This window comes from Pantherophis guttatus, chromosome 5 (genome assembly GCF_059756535.1).
Source record: "Pantherophis guttatus breed Tessera chromosome 5, ASM5975653v1, whole genome shotgun sequence".
Lineage (NCBI taxonomy): Eukaryota > Metazoa > Chordata > Lepidosauria > Squamata > Colubridae > Pantherophis > Pantherophis guttatus.
Window position 1 is genome coordinate 85,358,182 of NC_142067.1, and position 23,367 is coordinate 85,381,548.

General features: G+C 37.9%; 1 protein-coding gene and 1 long non-coding RNA gene across 3 annotated transcripts; one reads left to right on the top strand and one right to left on the bottom strand.

Moving 5' to 3' along the window:
* The first annotated feature begins 2,117 nt into the window (after window positions 1–2,117).
* Window positions 2,118–16,214, top strand: LOC117676135 (uncharacterized). 2 transcript variants are annotated; one of them, XR_015734514.1, is made up of 3 exons: window positions 2,118–7,462; window positions 8,761–8,848; window positions 16,085–16,214. It is a non-coding gene; the product is annotated as an uncharacterized LOC117676135 (long non-coding RNA). The 2 variants fall into 2 exon arrangements; XR_015734513.1 differs by lacking the exon at window positions 16,085–16,214 and adding an exon at window positions 9,717–10,611.
* On the bottom strand, window positions 9,576–21,375 carry TLR7 (toll like receptor 7). Its single transcript, XM_034435358.3, has 5 exons — window positions 21,289–21,375; window positions 20,890–20,982; window positions 16,607–16,693; window positions 15,232–15,350; window positions 9,576–13,068 (listed from the first exon to the last, which is right to left on the bottom strand). The coding sequence occupies exons 4-5, from the start codon at window positions 15,280–15,282 to the stop codon at window positions 9,922–9,924; spliced, it is 3,198 nt and encodes a 1,065-aa protein (XP_034291249.1). The 5' UTR covers window positions 15,283–15,350; window positions 16,607–16,693; window positions 20,890–20,982; window positions 21,289–21,375; the 3' UTR covers window positions 9,576–9,921.
* Between the last annotated feature and the right edge of the window lie 1,992 nt (window positions 21,376–23,367).

Genomic DNA, 23,367 nt, shown 5'->3' on the forward strand with positions numbered 1-23,367 from the left:
CATCTTATACATGCTTGACAAATAAAATAAAATAAAATAAAATAAAATAATAAAATAAAATAAAATAAAATAAAATAAAATAAAATAAAATGTTTGATCAGTGGTTAAAGAAAACAGAAGTGAAGGAGACTTTTACGGATCATTAGAAAAAAAGAAAGAAAAAGTTAAGCATAGGTAGACTTTCAAAGTATCAGTTCATCTTATCTGCCTTTGTCATTATTTCACTTCTTTTGAGAAAGGAAAATCACAATACCTCTTTTTAAGCACTAGCTACAGTATTCAAATAGATAGAAAAAGAGGTAATAATTTTCCATTGGGAGAGGTTCAGACTGTAGTAAATCACTTCGCTTATTCACATTCAATTTGTCTAGATAGGCATGCATAGCATGTGGAGACTTTGCCGCTAGTAATCTGTCCATATTTGGCATATGATCTTTAAATATTCTCCAAAAATAGCTGATAAATTGTCCAGTTTATGAGAACGAAGGGAGAAATTATTAAATACATGTGGAGTAACTATAGTCAGCATATTTAAATCAATTCATTTAATATAGTTTGTTCTAACCCTAACACTTTATGTAAATCTACTAGTCTGATAAAGGCCAAAAGCCTTCTGCCTGGAAAAACATGTGCAGACTTACTCTAAATAGTTCTTGGAGTCAAGAGTTTTCTTTAAGTAGAATGGAAATCTATATATAAAGTTTATAATCCTTTTTGTACTTATATGAGCTCTTGATGGTGTTTTAGAAGTTGTTATATTCTTTGGATTTGATTTATTGGGATTTTAAATTTATAATCTAGCCTGGGAATCTGTTTTCAAAACCAGTCTTTTAAATATAATATATAAGGCCCATATAGCAGCATCTGGTTCCCCATTTCATTAGAGTTGCTTATATGTGAACAGGGCCAGCAGATTTTCTGATTAGCCACTTTATATTTTTTGTCATAAATTTATTCAGGGAAATACCTCATGGACTTGCAATCGCTTCTTAAAATACATTCATGCCTCACCTATTTATCTTTCCAGGCATTGCAATAACTGTTAAACATGCTGGGTTTTCATAGTTTAATAGAGAGCACTATGATTTATTGTCGTCGTCCCCCTTGTCTTTTGCTGTGAATTGCAGCAATCCTCTTTTATTTATGGAATGGGTGATCCTTCCAAAACCTCACTGGCAAGGGTAGGTAAGAAACCTTGTGCCAATCTGAAATACAAGTAGGCCACCACCCAGAGAGGCTTTTAATGAGCAATTCCATTCTGAAATTGATAAACCAAAATCCCTCATTATAAAAAGGAGCTTCTTTTTCACATTTTGCCAGCCCTTTAATATAGGCCAAGAAACAGGCATAGCCGAGATTATTGGGATGTTTGTTATTGTTGAAAGCAGAGTATCAAACAGAATCTGGAAAACCCATCCTTATTTCTTAAAGAGAAGTAATCAGAGTAGGATTATTTGAAATTTGTTCCTTTTTCTTAGGACTGAGTGATTTCTTCTAAGACCCCTTAATGGTTGCTCTTTCCTTCTGCATGTTGGAATCTACATTCCTTTACAGATTGCATCATTTGTTAGCTTGGAGGTCAAAAGAATAAACTGGTTGATTTTTTTGCCTTTCCTCCAAAAGCTCTAGACAGTATACATATCATTCCCTCTCATTTTTCCACACAACAATAAACTTGGGAGGTTGGCTAGACTGAAAGATCACAATGGACGAAAGACATCCAATGAGCTACCCAAACAGTAAAATTGCATCTGAGACTTTGCAACTCAAGTATTATATCTGATTGGTTCTTCAGAAAGGTGGATTGGAAAGGAAGGCAATAATCGGATGCTAAGAAATCAACCCAGCAAACCTACCGTAGTATACAGTTACTTATTAATACATCCTTGAATAAGCTTGTAAGTGTTTAGGATGTGTTCAGAATTCACTGCAGAGAGGAGGGTTGGAGTGAAAAACTCTGGATTTGCTGCTTGAATATTAGATTCTCTTTTTTTTTTTTTTTTTTGAAGACTCAGTTTTAGAATAATAAATGAAAACCACCCTCTTTGGAAGACTGACCTGGGTTTATTCAGTCAAGTATTATTTTTTATCACTATGTCAGAGGCCTAACCAGAAAATCAGAAAATTATCTAGTGGTTGATCCCACCTTTTTAATTGTTTATTCATATCAGAAGCATCACAATTAAAATAAGCATACCATGTGACATAAAATTTAAAATATAAAATACAAGATTAAACTATGTACTAATTAAAAAATTAGCAATATTAGTTATGTTCTTTCATACTGCCGTGAGGACTTCAAGTGTACATTGATTGGAGCACAAAGGGCAGGTATATTTATGTGTTGTCTACATGTCACCACAATCGCAATGAGCAGAAGCCAACGGATAGCCCCATTTGTTCAGAGTGTCTCTGAATCTTCTTGTACCCATGTGCAGTGTATTCGATGATTTCCATACTTCCCAGCTTTCGTCAGACCCAGGTCCTCCATTGGTTCTATTCAGTGTTGATTCTTCTTAGCTTTCCATAGATCCACTCTGCTTTCAAATTCTTCAAAGTCTTCCATCAACCTAAGGAAGCTTTTCCTGAATTTTAGTCTCTGCTGAGCTGATTGTAGGCCACCTTTCTAATGACTTTGGTTTAGAGATATTGGAAGGGATACATATTCCCACACTTAGACAAGATGGATGAGTAATATAAAGCCCATTTTATTTGCTCTATGAATATTTGGACAAAGTATGCTGTTAGTAAACCACCTCTGAAAAACGAATATCACTTATGCTTACAAAATGTTCTGAGTTCTCCATGTAAGATAGGAAAAATCTTCTTCAGCTTGGCGAGCCATTACACATGACATTGAACAAGAAGGCCATTGGTCTAATAGAGTAAAATAATATACAGGTAATCCTCAACTAAGCCCAAAATTTGCTTGAGCAGGGGGCTGGGCTAGAAGACTTCTGAAGTCCCTTCCAGCTCTATTCTGATTCTGATTTTTTTCAGCCAGGTGCGTGGCTTTGAACTACCATGTCAGCAGTGGACAATCCTGAATAGGATTCGCACCTTACACAGCATCTGCCAGGACTCTCTGTATAAGTAGGGCATGACTGTGGGGTCCTACATCAAACTGTAGATCACATCATGACTGCCTATAAACTAAGGGCATATACCGGTCCAGTATCTGGTTTTTTTAAATATAAATGATGCTGTGCTTCAATGGTTAGATGGCCTAGACATTGGTATTTGAACATAGATTCTTTTAACATTTATATTTTATTATGTTTTATTAATCTAAATAAAATGTTAATCTATATTGCTAGTCCATACATGGTATGCCATATGCTAAATAAATAAATCACCTCAGCAATAGGTATGCAAATTACCAGCTTTCACTGAAGTTCTGGAACTGTACTTTACAATATAATAACTCTCCAAAGTACCTGGGGGATAACACTGAACAGATCACTAACCTTCCAGTAGCATCTGGAAAAAAATGTTGCAAAATTGAAAAGCCGCAACAATTTATTGAACAGACTGGCTGGAACATTCTGTGATGCTGATGCTAATAGCCTACATACAACAGGCTTGACTTTGGTTTATTCCACAGTTGAATATTGTACCAGCGTGTGGCTTAAGAGTGCCCACACCAAAATGTTTGATGTCCAACTCTACAGTTAATGTGTATCATCTCTGGCACATTGCATCCCACTCCTGTGCATCAATTACCAGTACTTAGCAATATCATACCTCTTCATATTAGAAGATCACAATCTCTCATTTGGTTACGGTCAAGGATACTGAACAAGAAGGCCTTCCCTATTCACCAGGACAATTCACAGCCCATCACAAGATTGAAATCCCATTGGCAGCATGGAAAACAACTATTTATTAAATTACCCAGTTTAACCCCAAGAATGCCTGGAAAGAGGAATGATCTCAGATACCTTCTTTTGGCCTGAACATTAGTGAGATCTCTACCAAACTATTGGTTTTGACCTGCCTCACTTTGTCTAGTCAAAATTGAACAGTTAGGTGTGATACTGGAAGAAATGTTTCTGTCCTGTGATGGCCAAATCTGGGCCTAGGTTCTGCTTCAGTTTACCTTTTCCAATAAGCAACCAAGTCAGAAAGTCATTTAAAAACAATTATTAGCAATTTGATAAAGTGTGGTCTCCCTGATGAAAAGGGGGACCCCGAGAAACATTTACTTTTACGGTTAGCAACAAAGAACTTCAAAGCAAAAATTGATTGGTTGAGAAATAGTCATCTGTTCAGTTACATCACAAGAATTACAGCATAGCCATAGAGAACAGCATTGTATTCTGAATAAAAGTAAAAGAAACATTTGCAAACGAAAAGCATCCAAATGGGTTTGAGTAAGATACTTTCTCAGCGCTTTTATTTTCTTTGTTTATGGAGGCTTGAGAAGAGTTGAAAATGAAACACTTATCTACAATGTATTGAATGCTCTCTTGCCAGTCCTGGTTTCTGAAAGAGAAACTTTTTCTTGAAGGTTATGGTTTATGGGAAATTATTAGTAGTACAATTGAAAAAGCAAATTTAAAATACAAGAAAACCCATGTTAATTAGCCAGTGCAACAGTATTATCAAAACTATGTTTCAAGTATAGGGATGTGATGGCTCAGTGGCTAAGATGCTGAGTTGTCAATCGAAAGGTCAGCAGTTCAGCGGTTCGAATCCCTAATGCTGCGTAATGGGGTGAGCTCCTGTTACTTGTCCCAGGTTCTGCCAACCTAGCAGTTCGAAAGCATGTAAAAAATGCAAGTAGAAAAATAGGGACCACATTTGGTGGGAAGGTAACAGCGTTCCATGTGCCTTTGGTGTTGAGTCATGCTGGCCACATGACCATGGAGATGTCTTCAGACAGCGCCCGCTCTTTGGCTTTTAAACGGAGATGAGCACTGCCCCCTAGAGTCGGGAATGACTAGCACATATGTGCGAGGGGAACCTTTACCTTTTACCTATGTTTCAAGTGTTACAAAGTCCATCCTCTGTGGCCCTCACCTTTATCAGTAGGGATGGATTTGGTTGTGGTGCTGATATTCTGTTGGAAATTCTATTTTATTATATAGAAATAGTAGCAGAGGATAAACATAAACATAAGCATAAAGGAACTATAGATTATAACCATAGATGCAAACTAAGCACTGCCATCTACTGGCTGAATAATTCTGCAGTTGCAATACAAAATACATTCTAATTGTATTCCAACACCCCCACTCAACAAGTACTCCTTATAATAATCCCATTTCTGATTTTAGTTCTGTTTCCTATTTCTTATGATTCTTCTTGTCCTTCTTTTTCCAATCTTCTTGCTGCCTTGGCTCTCCAAAGAGCTGGCACTGGAGCTGCTGGAGCTCTGGCTCCTATTGGGCCAGGGGACCAGGGTGGCTGCTGCAGTCTCTTTTGGATTCTCCTTCCCATCTCTGGGTTTTAATGCTTTGCGAGCAATATAGGACAGCTTTTTGGCTGGGATGCCTTTATTGCTTCTGGTATATTTCCTTTATGAAATTCTTGTGGCCTGGTTTCTTCTTTTATTCCACTTGCATAGTCATTCTCAATTAATTTATTATGCCAGGATGTCTGTATCCAGGCCCATAACCTGTTAGAAATTCTGTTTTATTATATAGAAATGGTAGCAGAGGATAAATACATAGCCATACAGACAAAATAGAGTGTATAGTGTACAGTCACAATGGGGCTTGCTGCTTAACTGTTTCAACTGTCACAGGAAACTCTCCTCAGAACATAAAGGAACCATAGATTATAACCATAGATGCAAACTAAACACTGCCATCTACTGGCTAAATAATTCTGTAGTTGTTGCAATACAAAATACTTTCTAACATGTATTCCAACATATTCAAACTATTAAACATATTGTACAAGATTGCTCATGATGTGTGTTTTCTGGTTCCCTAGAGGAACTGCAAGAAGCAATGCCAGAGGCAATTGCCTGGGTAGCTGAATTGGACATCCAGTTATAAGGTCACTGCCAAATTCCTATAGACGTTTTATGTATAATTACATGGACTGTTTATATATATTTACTTCTGTTCTGTCATGTTCTCATCATATGCTAAATAATAAGCACAAAATAGGTTTTGTCTACTAGTCTTCATGTCTGTTCATATTTTTTATGCTGCAAAAGAGGCATGAGAATAGTCAACTGCTTTTTCCCATGGTAACAGATAAGTTTGCCCTGTGAAAAACAGCATTTGCAAAACTGAATCCCCAAAATCTCCTCTTCTGTTTTTGCTGCAAATACAGAATCCACATGGTCATGCATTTCTAGAGGCCACACATAAAACCCTGCATGTCCCAGGACCAGGTTACCTGTGTGATCATCTGTTTCCAGCAATTTCTGTCTCTTCTGCTCTTAGCATGCTCTGAACCCCTGTTTGAAACAGCATCCTCTAGTGCAGGGGTGCCAAACTCTGTGGGCTGGATCCGGCCCATGATGTGGTTAGATCTGGCCCAGAGGGCTGCCCTTGAAATATGAAAAAGACAGGCCCCTGGCACCTCAGCCCTGGCCCAGGCTGGCCCAGGCTGGCCAGGTGCTAATCTATAACTTGATGGCGGCCATCCGGCCTGGAACATAGTCAGCCTTAGATCCACGGGGCACAAAGAACTGTCCTACTGCCTCACCCCTGCCCCCTGGGTGCTCGCCGCCTCCTGTGGGGGCAGGGCTGAGGGAGCAGAGGTCGCTCATATCTGGCTCCAGGACTGCCCTGTGGATCTAAGGCTAACCGCGTTCCAGGCCTAATGGCTGCCATCCAGTTATAGAACAGCACCGCACCCACCACCAGTGCCTCCATGGCCTGCTCACTGGCCTGGCCTTGCAGCCTGTGTGGCTTTCCTTTCACTGGAACTGCCCCTGCTCCTCCCCATGTGGGAAAGCCACAGCTGCAGTAAGCGGCAATGCTGCCAAACTCTCCAGAACAAGATGGGAATGAGGAGAGAGGCATGGAAGGAAGGAGAAAGAAAGCGAGTTTTTTTTTTTTGTGGAGAGGCAGCAAAAGAAGCAGCATTCCTTGGCTGGGAAGTAGGTAGAAAGGGAAAGTAAACCTCAGACCCTGCAAATCAAGCGCAGTTCATGCAGCTCATGGGAAAGGAAAGAAGGAAGAAAAAGGAGAGCTGAAAGCTTAAATCCCCGAGGCTGACATCGCTCCGGCTGGCAGTTGATCTCTCCCGCTCTGGCTTCTCTGCTCGATTGCTTGCCTCCTTTAGTTCCAAATCTTGCCTCCTTTAATTCACAAGCAGCCATGTGGGAGAGGAGGAGGCTGGGGGGGTGCAGGGGGGGTTCTCCCTGGGTTTTTAAAGTCGCAAGGTTTTTCTTCCTCTTTTTCCTTGCTTCAGTGCAGCTCTCCAGCTCTGGGAGTGTTGTTTCTGGGCTGGGGGCTTTTTCCTTTAGAAGAAAAGGTGGTGGGAGTGGCGGAAGCTTGTAAGGATCCCTTCTTCAACTTTGGATTCGTCTCATCTGTGTGTCTGTGTGCGTGTGGCTTTTTTTCTCCCTCTCTTCTCCCCCCGATTTCTTTTTTTCTTGGAAACAAAGGAGGTGTATCCAGGAGGGTGGGGTTGTCCCAAACAGTGAGACCCCAACATTAAAAGAACAGCTTTTGAAATCCTTAAAAAGTTATGATGCCAACCCTGGGCCAGGGATTTCTCTTTTTCTTTTGGGAAAAACAAGCAGCAGGTATCTGAGCAGGCATCCTTGGCTCTTAATAAGGGCTACATTCAAAAGTGGAGGGGGGGAGGGGAAGTTGCCTTGTCTCCCAGGAAAGGGAAGGGAGGGGGAAGAAGGAAGGAGATGGGAATAAGAAGGGGAGGGGGGGAAGGAGGGAGGGAGCCAGATGGGAATGAGAGGGAGGGAGGGAAGCTGGCCATGCTCACCCTGGCCACACCCACTTGCCTCCCCCCAAGGTCAACCACAACTTTGATGTGGCCCTCAATGAAATCTAGTTTGACACTCCTGCTCTAATGGGATCCAGGAATTGTGCCTTAAGTGTTGTAGAGCTTGCCCTATGGCATAGCCTCCTTTCTGAAATTGTGGTCTTCAGTTAGGCCACAAAAATTTGGTTTCCTCCCCCCCCCCCCGGTGTTAGGGCTAAGATGCTAGCAGAGCCTAATGTGTGTTCTGTGAGTTAGTTAACCCTAACCCATGTGTTTTTTTATTATTATTTTTTGTTTATACAGGGATTTTCATTATATTATTTCTTCTTGTACTGTTGATAACTTCTCAGAGTTAGTTACTTAGGACAGATGGCCATGTATTTTTTCTAAATAAATAACTGCATAACCCAAGCTATTAGCAGTTAATCTGCTAATGTAAAATATTTTATCATCTCAGATTTTGGCATGCCAATTTCTTCTCATTTCCAGATAGATTTTGATATTCTGGCCTTGATTAAAAGCACATAGACACTAAATTTAGAAAATGAAAGACCAAATATATCCATAATGCTTAATTGTAATTTATATGAGAGATCCAGTTTCAGGAACTATCATTTGCTGCCACCTATAGACTGGTATATGAATGACCATTTCTTATTTAAAAATGTGATACCTGCACATTTTAAAACTTTGAGAGATAAACTTCAGCATTTAAAAATCCCTAATTAATCAGTTTTCTTCAAATTCCTATCTGTAAGCTTGTAGCCATTAAGCTGGTGTCACCCTCTTATTTTGGAATAGTGAAGTTGGCTGCTTCAATTTTTTAAATTATTTTTATTGTTTTTAAAGTGCCATGTGGAATTACACTGATGAGAAGTATGAATGAGAATGCTGATGGATCAATCAAACTGCATTGCTTTCTTTTGTATAAGCACTGGTAAGTAAAGCATAGAAAAATATAATAGATGATAAGCAAAGGAGAGGAAAGTGAAAATAAAAAAAGTCTCACTAAATCTGGTCTACACTAACACTGTTCACTAACCTTATAGTAACTTTTTATTCATTCAACCCCTGCCTTGTTTCCACTTCAATCATACTATTTCATACATTGTTTTGTAAACTTGTCACTACAGTGCTCTTTATACATACATTTATGCATAAATACATTAAAACAAGTAAGAATAAAAGAGAATACAAAATAAAAAACAATGAAGTGACTGGCCAAGATCACCCATTTGGCTTTGTGCCCAAGGCAGGACTAGAATTAAAGGTTTCTTGGTTTCTAGTTGATGACTTAATCATTATACCAAACTGGCTTCACACATAGATGCTTTCACATTACTGCATAAACTCATTAGTCACTGATAATATTTTGTAAGTGTTTAAATTCCTTCCTTTTTGGAATTTGATACTGTAATGAAAGATTTTTTTAAAGAAAAAGCATTATACAAAAAGCATTTAGATCACGAATTTTCTTTCATTCCCCCCCTTCTTTCTATTTCTGAATGATTTCCAACTGATATGTACATCCTCATTATGTTACAATTCCCATATTTTTATTGTATTGTTATGTAATTTTAAAATTTTCCCCTCATATATAAACAAATAGCGAGCCGATTCAAAATATCTGATTTTCAAATACAGTAATTGTAGTTCATGCTAAAGAGTATATTGATTTTTATTTTTTCTTTCAAATTGTACCGAATATTGGAAAGAAAACATGCTTACATAGGAAAATTCATAAATTCTTGCTATGAAAATTTGTAACTGGAATCTGTCTCTTCTGTTTCACTTTTCTTGCTTAGATTGGGGGGAATTCATAACTCAACAGTTATTAAATGGAAAACTGAGTTATGGAACTAAACTTCCTGGGCACTTTTCCTCAGATAACCAACAGTTTGCCTGGTTCGACCAATGCTTTAAAACCTCCTCAATATAGAGATTGAAATTCAGCCTCATCCTTACATCTGCTATGATTCCCAAAACATTTTCAGAGAATACAACTGAGCATTATAACATTTCTTTGAAAAGTTTGTTATATCTGAACTCATTATTTGCTGCAAGGGAGTTTCTAAGACAATGCCAGAAATAAACCTGAGAATGAGGATTGGTTGGCCATTCAAGACAAGATCTACTACACAAGGTCTTTCGGAGACGGAGACACTTTGACATTTGCAGAAGCTTCTCAAGAATTATCAGGATAATTACATCTACTTTTTCATCCACAAGACGCTGATGTGCCATATAGAAAGCTGTTCTGAAGTTGCCACTTGCAATGTAGCTGTTTGTCAGCACAAATATTGTTTTTCTACTCATTTGTATGCTGTCATTAAGGTTTTCCATGAGTGGGTGACCTGGTAGCCAGTCTCTTTCTTCTAAACATATATTGAATTTTTTTTCTTTTTGATCTTCCAGTTTCTCAATTAGTTCTTTCAGGACCCATTCTGTTACAGCTGCATCTTTATTATCGTAAACCACAAAAGCATCATATTTAACTTCAGATGAAAAGAGACGTTTATATCCCTTTAATTTGGCAATGCAGAAATGATAAATATACCAGACATCCCAAAAATATAGGTGGATTATAACTGGAAGTATCATGAGAATGATGATGACTAAAGCTGATGATAAATAATAAATCTGAGAGTTGTCCAATTCACAAGTATTCAAATCTAATAAAATCAAACTTTTATCTTTCCATACTCGTGGCCCTGCGCAAGTCACATCTGTTGCTAGGAAAGGGATTTTTACATTTGTCTCATTGATCCAGTGGACAAGCCACACAATATCACAATTACACTTGAAAGAATTACCATTTAAGTGTAATGTTCTTAGTCCGTTAATAACATTTTTGGGGAAGCTAGAGTTCCTGATTGTTTTGATCTTGTTAAAACTAAGATCTAAATGCCGCAGGAAGAAAGCATCTTTGAGAAAATTATCTGTCAGCTTTCTAATCTTGTTGTTTTGCAGTATGAATGTCTGAAGTGTCTCAGTACAGTTGGACAGTTCATGTGGGACCGTGGTCAGCTGATTGTTGCTAAGATCCAAGATTTCCAAATTCTTTAGTGCTGGAAGACACCCCCAGTTAAAAGTCTTCAATAAATTCCTGGCCAGCTTTAACACTTTGAGTTTTGGAGGCAGATTGTAGAATACATCATGAGGTAACAAAGTCAGAAAATTCTCAGAAATGTCAAGACTTTCCAGGGTGATCAAATTCTTAAAGAATGCCAAGTATTCATTAGTTCCATCCTTCCATAAAATATCTAAGCGATTACGTCTAAATTCTAATATTTTGATGGAATCACTTGTCATTCCTTTATCAGTGGATTCAGAAATCTCATTGCCATTCATAATCAGTATTTTCAGATTAACCAGGTATTTGGTAAAGTTCAACATAAATGTGACACCTTCTGCCTTAAAATAATAGCTATTATCACTAAGATTTAGAACTTCCAGTTCTTTCAGCTGTTGAAAAGCATTTTGATGTAGCAAATCAATCCGATTGTTAGATAAATCCAAACATTTCAAACTGGATAGATGAGCAAATTCAGTTCCGTTCAAAGCTTGGCTCATAGCATTATTGGAGATGTTAAGGAATTTAAGGTCTGAAAGTTGCTGGAAATCAGAAGATTTGATAAAAAAAATGTTGTTTCTGCTTAAATCAAGTGATTTTCCATAGTTGCTGCATGAAGTCTCATTGACAAAAGGCAAAGTATTACTATCCTCTGTATCTTTAGATCTGCAACTTTGACCATATGTATCATATCTGAAATACTGCATATCTTTCAATACATTGCCATTAAATTGATCGTCTGCTGAGTTGAGAACAGAGCAAAGTCTGCTATTTGGCTCATATGAAAAAAGAGATATTTTATTAAAAGAAAGAATTATTGTTCTAAGATTCTGGAATTCTTTAAACATAGAAATGTTAACGTTCCTGATAAAATTGGTTCCAAAATCCAGGACGTTAAGTTTTTTAAGAGGAATTAAATTGTTTATTGTGTGTTGATTTAGTTCCTTGAAAACAAATCCTCTTATTCTTAAGGACTGCAGTTTGGACAGGTTGGAAAATGTTTTGGGAAGAATAAATTTTGATGGGTATGATCCCAGTTTATAATTGAAAGATAAGTCAAGTTCCACAAGATTAGGAAGAAACTGTAGAAAATGGGCTTGCTGAATTTCTTGAGCCAAATAATTTTGTGAAAGATCAAGCACTTGAAGGTTCCTAGTATTTTTAAACCAATTGGAGTCCACTTGTTGAAGGGAGGTACTGTGCAGCCTCAGCACCTTTAAATGCTTTAATGAGTCAAAGGCTCTGGGATTGATTAAAATGCTTCCAGGGCATTCAATACAATGATATCGTACATTATGACAACGAGGACAGTTTCCACTTAAATCAAGTACTTCCAACTTATTCAGAGAGAACAGATCATACTCAGTGATATTTCGAATTGCGTTATTATAAAGGTAGAGTTCTCTTAAGTTTGATGATAAGTTTTGTGGGACCTTTGATAAGTTGTTGGCTTTCAAATTCAACACTTTCAAACTTGTGAGAGGTTGAAACGCTGCTTCATTAATTTCAAAAGATATATTGCAGGGGTTGCGATAATAACAGTTCTGCCCTAGATAGAGTACTTCTAAGTTTTTAAGTCCTGACAAATCTCCTTTCTTGATAGAAAAAATGGAATTAGCTTCAAGACTCAGAAGACGTAGGTTAGGTGGGAGATGCTGGGGGATTGCTGAGAGCTGGTTGCCATCTAAATAGAGTGATTTTAAGCTGGAGAGTTTGGAGAAAGCATGAGCTTGGATTTTCAGACCCTGGGTGCAAACGTGATCTTTAGGTCCCAGCCTGACTGGCACACAATTACATTTGAAATCAATTTCTAGAAGGTTTTTCAGGTTCTTAAAATCGCTTTTGGAAATCTGTGGAATGTGATTAACAGCAAGTGTCAGGTTGGTAACATTGGTAGGAATGTCTTTTGGAAACTCTATGAGTTTACGGTCGCTGCAGTCAACTTGCATATACATTTTGGAAATATCCTTTATATTATTCACATCACAAGGCAAAGTTTTATAAAACGGCATTACTATAATCTCTTTCAAAGCCAGTGAAATAACAAAAAATAGCAATCGGCTTGCAAGCCAGAGATGAATAGTCTAGAGAGAAAAGAAAGAAAAGCAATGTCACATCCACTAAATATAAAAGAATTCACTTAAACAATTGAACGCTGAACATTCTTAAATAGTTTTACATCAAGAAGAGATGTTTTAAGCTTTATCAGGAATGTATGTTCTGGCCTTCCCCTTCCTCAAGCTTTTCTTCCCTTGCCCTTATTACACCACAAGTATGCCTCAGAAATCTCCTTTCCACCACTGGACCCTCAGATTGCACCTTTTGTTACCTTATTTTTGTTACTTTATTCCACAGATCTCTGCCTGTGGCTTTCTAAGTTCCTTTCCTTTCCTTTCCTTTCCTTTCCTTTCCTTTCCTTTCCTTTCCTTTCCTTTCCTTTCCTTTCCTTTCCTTTCCTTTCCTTTCCTTCTTTCCTTTCCTTTCCTTTCCTTTCCTTTCCTTCCCTTCCCTTCCCTTCCCTTCCCTTCCCTTCCCTTTCCCCTTTAATTTCCCTCTCTCTTTCCCTTTTCTTCTTTCCCCCAGAGATATGCTGGCCATGAGGAAGAAGTGTGAAATATAACTAACTAAATAACTAACTATTTTTTAAAAAACCATTTTTAAAAAGTCAAGCAATACAGGCCTTTTGATAACTATGAAGCAGTATGCCCAGATTTGCAGTTAGATCAGCAAATGAGTCAATAGGAACTTTTTTGGTGATTCAAGTATGTTGAAGAAATTATTGCCATTATATTATCTGAATTCCCTTATCGCTACCAGATATCTAAAGCAAATGCCATTTTGTATGAAATGATGCATTACAAGATCTTTATCTAAAATTTGTGCACAGTGATATTTGCCTTCCTTTCTGGCTTACACCTTTTTAATCCAGTTTTCTGCAGCCTGGGATGGGGGAAAGAATATTGCTTTGATCAAAGATGGGCAACCAGTGGATACAGCATGTACTTGATGCTTACTCTACAGATCCTTCATAACTGAAGAAGAGGAGCAGGAGAAACCTTCCCCAAAATCAATAAAAAAGACTTTATTGTATCAAGTCAGAATCTAATCCTTCTCCTGGACCTGGATGTAGAAAATATTGGACCAGACCTCTCTCTCTTTCCCCTTCAGCAACTCAAAGACACCTGAAGCTAAAGAGGAAGAAAACATGACAGAGAATTATAGGAGGCTTGACTACATTAAGGAGCAGACTTGGTGGGGCTACTTAAGAGTCACTTGATGAAGTGACATAGGGTCAATGGCTAGTGAGCATCTGGGACTCAGGAAGGTTGTTTGTATAGTATTATATAAAATCTGTGAAGGTCTTTTGGATTCCTGCCTAAGACATGTGCTGGAGACCCAAGGTTGGGATTCTCTTGGGCGTTTCTATGTATAGCATCTGTTGGTAAATCTTTCTAGATAACTGTGATACTTGGACTGAATTTATAAGAGCCCAAGAGATAAGTCTATTGTGTCCATTACTATTTGCAGATAGATAAGTAATTCTATTTGTGAGATTCAGACAGCATATTAGACTAAAATTTCCAGGCAATCTAGATTAAGAATAAATTTATTGTATATAGTTCATTGTATCTGGAGGACAGGAAGATAGAAAAAGTTGCTTTATTGTTCTATCCAAATGCAGTCTTCTTAGCACCCAGTATTTAGGACTGGATTAGAGAACATTGGTTTTCAACATCTTTAATTACTCTTTGGCCTGGTGTTAACCATGTGGAGCACAGTAAGGATGTCCCTCTGTATAATCAGCATAATGACTTTTCTTTCCAAGCATTCTTCTATAACCTGATGTAGAATTGTAAAGTAGACTGCCTTAAGGGTACAGGAGCCCCTTATTTGCTGAAGGTTGGGTTTACTCAAGAAGAACCAATGAGGAAAGAGAGATTTAGTGAACAATCAAGCAATCTGGGCTTCAGAAGGGCAGCAGAACTGATAATAAGAAAGGCAGTGTAAAAACTACACTTGCCAATGTTCAGTCATATGGAAGACCTGAGCATTTAGAACGCTCGAGTGCCTTTGTGCTTGGTAGAGTTCCTTTGATAAGCATTATATAGTATATCATTTTTTGAAAGAGGTGCTAAAATATGTGTGCGGGTATCCTATAGCCTTTTTTAAAAACTTATCTTTGCCTCCATGTGTATGAGAGAGAAAAAGAAAGAGACAATAGGAAGAGGTAAGATTTCTGCACTCACCTGGTGGAAAGCAAAAGACATTCTGTCTACATTCAGAGGCACTCTTAGCATCTCTCTCTGGTTAGCAGTGGAAATGTAGAAGTTCTAATATCTAGAGCACAGGGAACCTAAAAAGAGATCTGACAGAAAATTTCCAAGCTGAAAATAATATTTGCTGAGCTAGATAATTTTTTGGAAGAAAAGCTAGGATTAAGCAATAGCTGCTACTAGGTCTGTCATTTTTTTGAAAGAATTATGGTTGTGCAATGTCTTCTAAAGAAGTGGCTGTTTTGTTTCATTCTGTTTTTCAGGTAGTCCTTGACTTATGATCACAATTGGGACTAGAATTTCCATTGCTAAGCAAGAATGTTGTGGTGTTAATTGTGCCTGATTTCACAATCTGTTTTGCCATGTTTGTTAAGCAAATCACTGGTGTTGTTAAGTGAATCAACAGTCACTAAGTGAATCTAACTTCCTCTATTGACTTTGCTTGTCAAAAATCAACTGAGATGGTTGCAAATTGTGATTGCATGATCTGGGATGTTGCAACTGTCATAATACCTGCAAGTTGCCAAGCACCTGAATTTTGATCATGTGTCATGCAGTAACTTTTAGGACTAGCCATAGGTTACTTTTTTCAGTGCCATTGAAATTTTGAATGGCCACTAAATAAATGGTTGAAATGGTAAGTTGAGAACTACCTGTACTAAAGGTTGCTTTGGAAACTAATCCAGCTTTCTGCATGCATATGTGCTTTGACTGCATGTTCCAAGCCACTTTGGGGAAGAATTTCCATAGTTCTAACAGGAACCCTGTGAACTGAATGCATCCCATGAAAAACTGTCTTCTAGTAATGGATTGTGTTTTATTACAGGACCATCTGGTGTCAGAGATGGAGAGACCCTGTCACCCTTAACAAATTGTGAGCTTATTTATTTTGGAAATATTCTACAGATACCAAATTGTGTTATTTTTCCTTTTATAACCCACTTGGACTAGGAGTGTCAAACTCACGGCATCACAGTGGCGTCTCGCAAAGTATCGGGACTTTTTTCCCCTTCGCTAAAGCAGGCTGGGTGTGGCCACCGTGTGACGCATCTGGGCCACGAGTTTGACAGCCCTGACTTAGACAATTTACTTTATAATTAAGCAACCATAATTACATTTTTGTGAAATTTTATTTTAAAATGGAACCTTTATGAAGTAAACCAAGACCACTAACTAACCTAAAAATCTTAATCTTATACTTTTACCGATATAATTTCCAGTCCACTTTCCAAAGTGCTGCATGCCAATGATTTCTACTGCAAAAATTACTAATAGAATGACAAAATGTATGTTATGAAATACAACTGCTCAATTAGGCAACTAATTGTGCTGAAAGATAGATGCTTACCCTGATGATCAAGGAGTGCAGAAATATTTCTGCCATCTCTTCATGGTCTATGGACACAAATAATTGTTTGCAGTGAAATATTACCTGCTAAATTGAAGGAAGAATAGAGTAAGTGAGATGAAACTGTTGATGCAGAATAAGGCAATATGTTGAACAAGAATGGGCATATTCCGCATATTTTTGTGTGCACTATTCCCCAAATGTATGTCTTTTTTCCCCTAACCATTTCCTTTTAAAAATACATTTTTATATTCCTATTTCTTCATATAATTTTTTTTGTATATATTGATGAACTATTATGCAATTCCCAGAAAATACAGTACAGATTTTGTCACATGAGCTGTTTCTGATCCATGCATAAATTGGAATAGGCAAAGTTGCCAAATTTGCAATGAAACTCAGGTCAAGCAAATGTATCCTTGTTCTCTGCTAAACAATCTCTGCTTGCAAAATCACAAAGAAGAGCCATACAGTGCTTTAAGTAAACAAGGTTTTCTGGATAAACACAGCCATGATATCTTTTGAAACAATTATTGAATCATATGCAGTATAATCCATAGATGTCTAATATACCTCATAGTAGCCTAGGTGTTTTTTTAAAATTTCTCTATTAGATGGGTAATACAAAATATGATATTCATCCCAATGCATGAGGAAAACTTGGTCAAATATATAACTTTATGATTAATCAAAACTAAGGATACTAAGTAATGAATTTGTAATGTATTTCATTCATCTGTCACTGGTATAAAAATCTCAGTTAGGAATTATTTATTAACACTATTTTCAAATCATATCAGAAAATTAAAAATAGTTGACTTGTGCATAAATAGTTCAAATTTCTCTTCAGATGTTCCCTTCACCAGATTAAAAAAGAATAATAATGATAATGATAATAATAAGAATTGTATGAATAATTAATATAATCTATCCTGTCATTTTAATCTTTTATACATACCATACATACAAAATATTTTATATTATTAAATTAATAAAAGAAGTCAAAGTGAAAGTTTAATAACAGTTGCACTCTAAAGACAATTTTTTTTTTATAAATAAAATGGCAGGTCAACTGGGAGAAAATATGGGAAGAAAATATGTGCTGTAAGAAAAGAGTAAGGATATTAGTACCCAAAGGCCTAAAATATATGTAATTATTAGTAGAATGGAGGAAAAGGAAATGCATGGAAAGTTGGGATTGGATAGAAGAATTTATTGTTTTATAGCATGCTTTGCTTCTAATGAGAACAGCAGACCATCCTTCTCATTTCATCCTTTCAGTGACCTGATGCATTAGATACCTCTGAGAATTAAAACCTATTACAGGGATTTGCAACCTTAAACACTCAAAGAGCCATTTGAACCCGTTTCCCACAGAAAACACCAGCAGCCACAAAACCTGGATGGGCGTGGCCAACTCGACATCACTCATTCCCACCCAGTCAAATGATTGCCTCCAGCCACGCCTACCCAGATTTTGTGGCTCCCAGTTTTCTTTTCTGTGAGAAACGTCTCTCTCTCTCTCTCCCTCCCGCTCTCTCTCTCTCTCCCATCTCTCTCCCTCTTGTCTGTCTTTCTTTCTCCCTCTCCATTTCTTTCTCTCTCTCATCTCTCTCTTTCTGTCTCATCACTCTCTCACTCTTTCATCTCTCTCTTTCTCTCTCTCATCTTCCTTTCTCTCTCTCTCCTCTTTCGCTTTCTCCCTCTCTCATCTCTCTCCCTCTCCCTCATCTCTTTCTCTGTCCCATCTCCCTTTCCCTCTCATCTCTCTCTCATCTCTCTCTTTCTCCCTGTCTATTTCTCTCTCTCATTTCTCCCTCTCATCTCTGTCTTTATCTCTCCCATCTTTCTCACTCTCATCTCTCTGTCTCTTTCCCTCTCATCTCTCTCTCTCACATCTCTCCCTCTCATCTCTCTCTTGTCTCTCTCCCTCTCATCTCTCTTTCTCCCCCCTCTTTCTTTCTCTCATCTCTCCCTCTCATCTCTCTCTCTCTTTCTCATTGTCTCATCACTCTCTCACTCTTTCTCATCTCTCTTTCTTTTTCTCTCTCATCTCTCTCATCTCCCTTTCTTTCTCTCTCCTCTTGTCTTTCTCCCCCTCTCATTCACTCCCCTCATCTCTTTCTCTCTCCCATATCCCTCCCTCCCTCTCATCTCTCTCATCTCTCTTTCTCCATGTCTATTTTTTCTCTCATCTCTTTCTTCCTTCTCTTTCTCTCTCTCATCTCTCCCTCTCATCTCTCTCTCCCCATCTCTCTCTCCCTCTCATCTCCCTTTCATCTCTCTCTCCCATCTCTCTCTTTCTTCCCCCTCTTTCTGTCTCTCATCTCTCCCTCTCATCTCTGTCTCTCTCTCTCCCATCTCTCTCTCCCTCTCATCTCTCTGTCTCTTTCCCTCCCTCATCTCTCTCTCTTTTTCTCTCTCATCTCTCTCTCTCTTTCTCTCTCTCTCTCTCTTTCTTGTGTGTGTGTTACTTCTTGAACCATTTCCAAAAACAGGTGAGAGTTGGTTTTTATGTTTTTGTTTTGCTGATTTGTTCTTTCTTCTTCTTTGGGTGCTTTTTACCATATGATTTAAATCAAGAGTCATTTCAGGTTCCCAGATAATGAAGTTCTTTTGTCGCACTGCTGTGGCTTCCTGCCTGCTGAACCCACCACTGACTGCCCCTGCCCCTCACCCTCCCAGTCACTCCTCACCTGAGAAGGTAAGGCAGTGGCAGATGGAGACTCGCTCCATATTCTAGAGCGGGAACGAAATGGCCCTGTACTTGCCTCTTCTTCCAGCCCTTGTTGGTGCTGTGTGCACCTTAGTCGGTCAGGGAGACACGCAACTTTCTCTCCACCCTGAGACACTGGCCCGGCCTGGCTGCAGCTGGTGCTCCACGTTGTAATGGGCTCTCAGAGGAGCAGAGGATGCCATCTCCCCCATTGTGAAGCACACTAAATTTAAGTGTGCTGTGCAAGGCACTGCAAGGGCAGCGAGCAGGCCATGGAGGCAGTGAGAGCATTGGCGTCAGCTGCAGCTGGGCCAGGCCAGTGTCTCGGGGTGGAAAGTTGTGCATCTCCCCGAGCGACCGAGGTGCGCGCAGCACCAACAAGGGCTGGAAGAAGAGGCAAGTACAGGGTCACTTCGCTCCCACTCTGGAATATTGAGCAAGTCTCCATCCACCACCATTGCTCTTACTTTCTCAGGCGAGGAGTGACTGGGAGGGAAGGGCGAGGGGCAGGACCAGCCAGTGGTGGGATTCGGTTTGGCAGGGAGCCACAGCAAGGGCCCAAAGAGTCGCATGCGGCTCCAGAGCTGTGGGTTGCTGACATCTAGTGAGATTTGCATTGTAGTTTCTGCATTTCTGAGTATGGGAATGAAACATATACCTGCCAAAAAGTACAGACCCCATACTTTCCCATTCACAAGGAAGGAAGGAAAGAAATATTATATTTTCCACATATATATATCATTTAGCACAGACAGCTTCAGTTGCCCATGGCCCATTCTCATAGCATGTTTCTTTCCTTTCCGGAGAAAGCATGGGATTAAAAAGTGAAGAAAAACTGAAGAAAAGGGATATTTTTCAAATTGGATTAAGGGACTGTGTTGCGAAGTCAATGGATTCTTCCAGAAAAATCACTTGTGGTGATTTCTATCAAAATATACTGCAGCTATTCCATTCTTTACTAATGAATTTTCTGAGGCAAAGGGGAAAAATGAATATGTGCATATTTCTATGTTTGTACGTGTTTGGTGCAGTTGAAAAATTTGGAAATCTATCATCCCTCCATTTATATTATGTTCTTTCCCTCAAAAAATTTGTCAGGTAACATCTGAATAGAATGAGGAACAGAGAAGAGACAACAGATTATATTCTATTTTTTTAAAAAAAATTACATCTACAATTAATAGCAGGTGACAATGGTAATTTCCATAAATGTTTTCACTTCTTTTTTTCCTCAGATCAATCAATTAAAATATTCTAAGGCAAATTTGACAGAGACTTGAAATATATGGGAAAGGGAAAGAGGGATGAAAACATATGGCTTTAGAAGTGAGAGAAAAAAGATACAGTATATGAAAGGATGCCGAAAATCTTGTGTGATTACATGATATCAGACATATTAGTGAAATTTCATATCAACTAGAGCTGAATCATCAGGCTACATTCCTGTAATCTATGTTTTGAGCTATTTGTAAAACTGTAAAGCTTTATAAAAGTATTTTTTAAAAACTACTTATTTTAGTTACAAAGTTGTAAAACCTGCAAGAGCATGAAATGTCTTTTTTCTTACCTACTAATTCTTCTTAGAATAATCTTTTCATGTTAACAACTTTTTACATGCAAGCTGCTGTGTTAGTAATAGAAATCCTCTCCCTGTAGTTTTCTGTGAAACCAGAACAATTTTAGACTTTTAGACAAAGCTAATGTTTTGGACATAATTTTAGCTATGTTTGTCACAATCAAGACTGCAAACTAAAACTAATAAAAGGTAATTTTTAGGACTAGTAACTATTAGCCTCTTTTTGTAAATAACAGTCATTAGGTTTTTTTAGAAAATATGTTTTAAGAAATGGAGTAGATTCATTATGAATAAAAAAGAGCAACAAAGTCTTAGAATTCTTAGATACAAAAATCAGTCCAAAATAAAATTATTTTTCAAAAGAAATGCAAAGATTTGTAATGAGCCTACCATTTACATAGTCCTCTGCACCATTAAGACGACTTGTCCTTCAGGAATACTGTGGTAGAAAGGACCGTTGAAAGAAGCCTTAGTTTCAAATCAAGTAACAGTACAAAGCAGGTATGCTCACCAGGAGCCCCTTGTTCATCCCTTGTGTTGTTGTGTAAGAAACAACTTAAAGCATAAATAGCACGTGAGACAGCTGCCATCACTACTCACTTCCTCAAAAGACTGCATTTGAAATGTACAACTGCCATTTCTTATTCTCTTCCAGTTAAAAATAGTTTGGTTCACTGATTTGGTTCAATCACCTTTGTCCCTTGAACCATGAGACTCCACTCTAATGCAGCTGCTCATAGGCTTGATAAATTAGTAAACATTTTTTAATGAAATATGGCACTTCAAAAAGCAAGATGTTCTTTATTCATCCCCCCACCCACCCACCCACCCACCCACAGGCTATTAAAGGCAAGTAGTCCACAGAGTCTGGTCCATGACAGTTTTTGATAGAGGAGACTTCTTTTTAATGTAAGCCTTCTTGGGCATTTTGAAGCAGTTGTGATACAGGTCTGCTCTTGCAGTAAGAGGTAGGCCATAATTTTATATACTTGTGAAAGGCTGATTCCAGTGTAGTCCTGTCACAACTCAGTAGCACTGTGCTAGATACAACACTCCTCCATGCCCTTGATTTTAGTAAGTATCGGGTCTCCTCAAATCAACTGCATCAGCATTGTGAAGTAGCAATAAAATATCCACAATGATCCCAGAAGCGTTATTATCTAATCAAAGTCAAAATCTCTGTAAATCCCAGGTGGGCAATAAGGCAGCTGTTGGAGGCAGTGAAAATGTCCTCAAAACACTTGGCTATAAGCCAGGCTTTGTCAAATGAAGAGCAATCCAATAGTAGATTCTATGAAGAAGGCTACTATGCATATCTTCCCCTATGATTTTATGAGACTCAGAAGTCTCTCATCTTGCAATTGTTTGTCAATATTTTATTAATATTTATTTGGTAAATTATTCAGATGCCCATTTCACTTACACACCTCTGAGCAGTGCAACAAATTTAACAACACAAAAACAATAAAACAAAATAACCAAAAGTATAACAACAAAAAAGCTGCAGTGATTAGAATGCAGTATTGCAGGCAAACCCTGCCCACAGCTTCGAGTTCAATCTTGACTAGCTCAAGGTTGATTCAGCCTTGCATCCTTCTGAGGTCGGTAAAATGAGAAATTCAAATAAAATCAGATTGTTGGGGGCAATATGTTGACTCTGTAAACTGCTGTAAAACACTATGAAGCGCTTTATAAGTCTATATAAGTGCTATTGCTATTGCTAAAAATAATGACAAACATTAAAAAAACAATTTGCAGAAGAATGCGCTCAATTTATGTAGCACTTTGTAAGCTTCACATTACTAGATATGCAGACCAGATGGCAAAATCATGTCTTCGGTCTCTTCTGGAAGGTCAGCAAGGTCTGGTCCAATATTAGTTCACAGGGAATGTTATTTGAAAATTAATGTTGTAGGCCTGTTTAATCCTTCAAGTTTAATCAGTTTTGTTCCTTGATTTTATTAGCTCAGACTTCCTTAATCTCATGAAATTTGCCATCTTCACATGGTTAGCAAACTCAGTTTAACAAAACTGTTTTTAGTTTGTAACACTGCTGACATTTCTAGAATTTCCACGGAAAATCACACTACTTTTTATTAAGAGCTTTGTTTCTTCTACTTTGGGAAATTTGGGGAAAAGGCATGTGCTATCTATCAACCAGCCACCTTAATTTCAATTCATGGTGAAACGAAAATTTATTGCAGAGATGTTCTCAAGCAAGGCTTTTTTCTCACATACTGGTAGTAGTCATTCAAGTATGACTCATAAGGAAATCTAAAAATGATATTTTGTAAAGCTTTGTATGGCTTTGGAAGGATTGTAATAGAATTTTGCCACTTTATGAAATCACTATTATGACTGAGGAGAACTGAGGAAATAATTGATAAATCTTTTTCAATAAAAATTTTGGAGGTAGAGACACAATTAAAAATATTGAATGTATTTTCAATAAAAGCTAAATAGGGGACA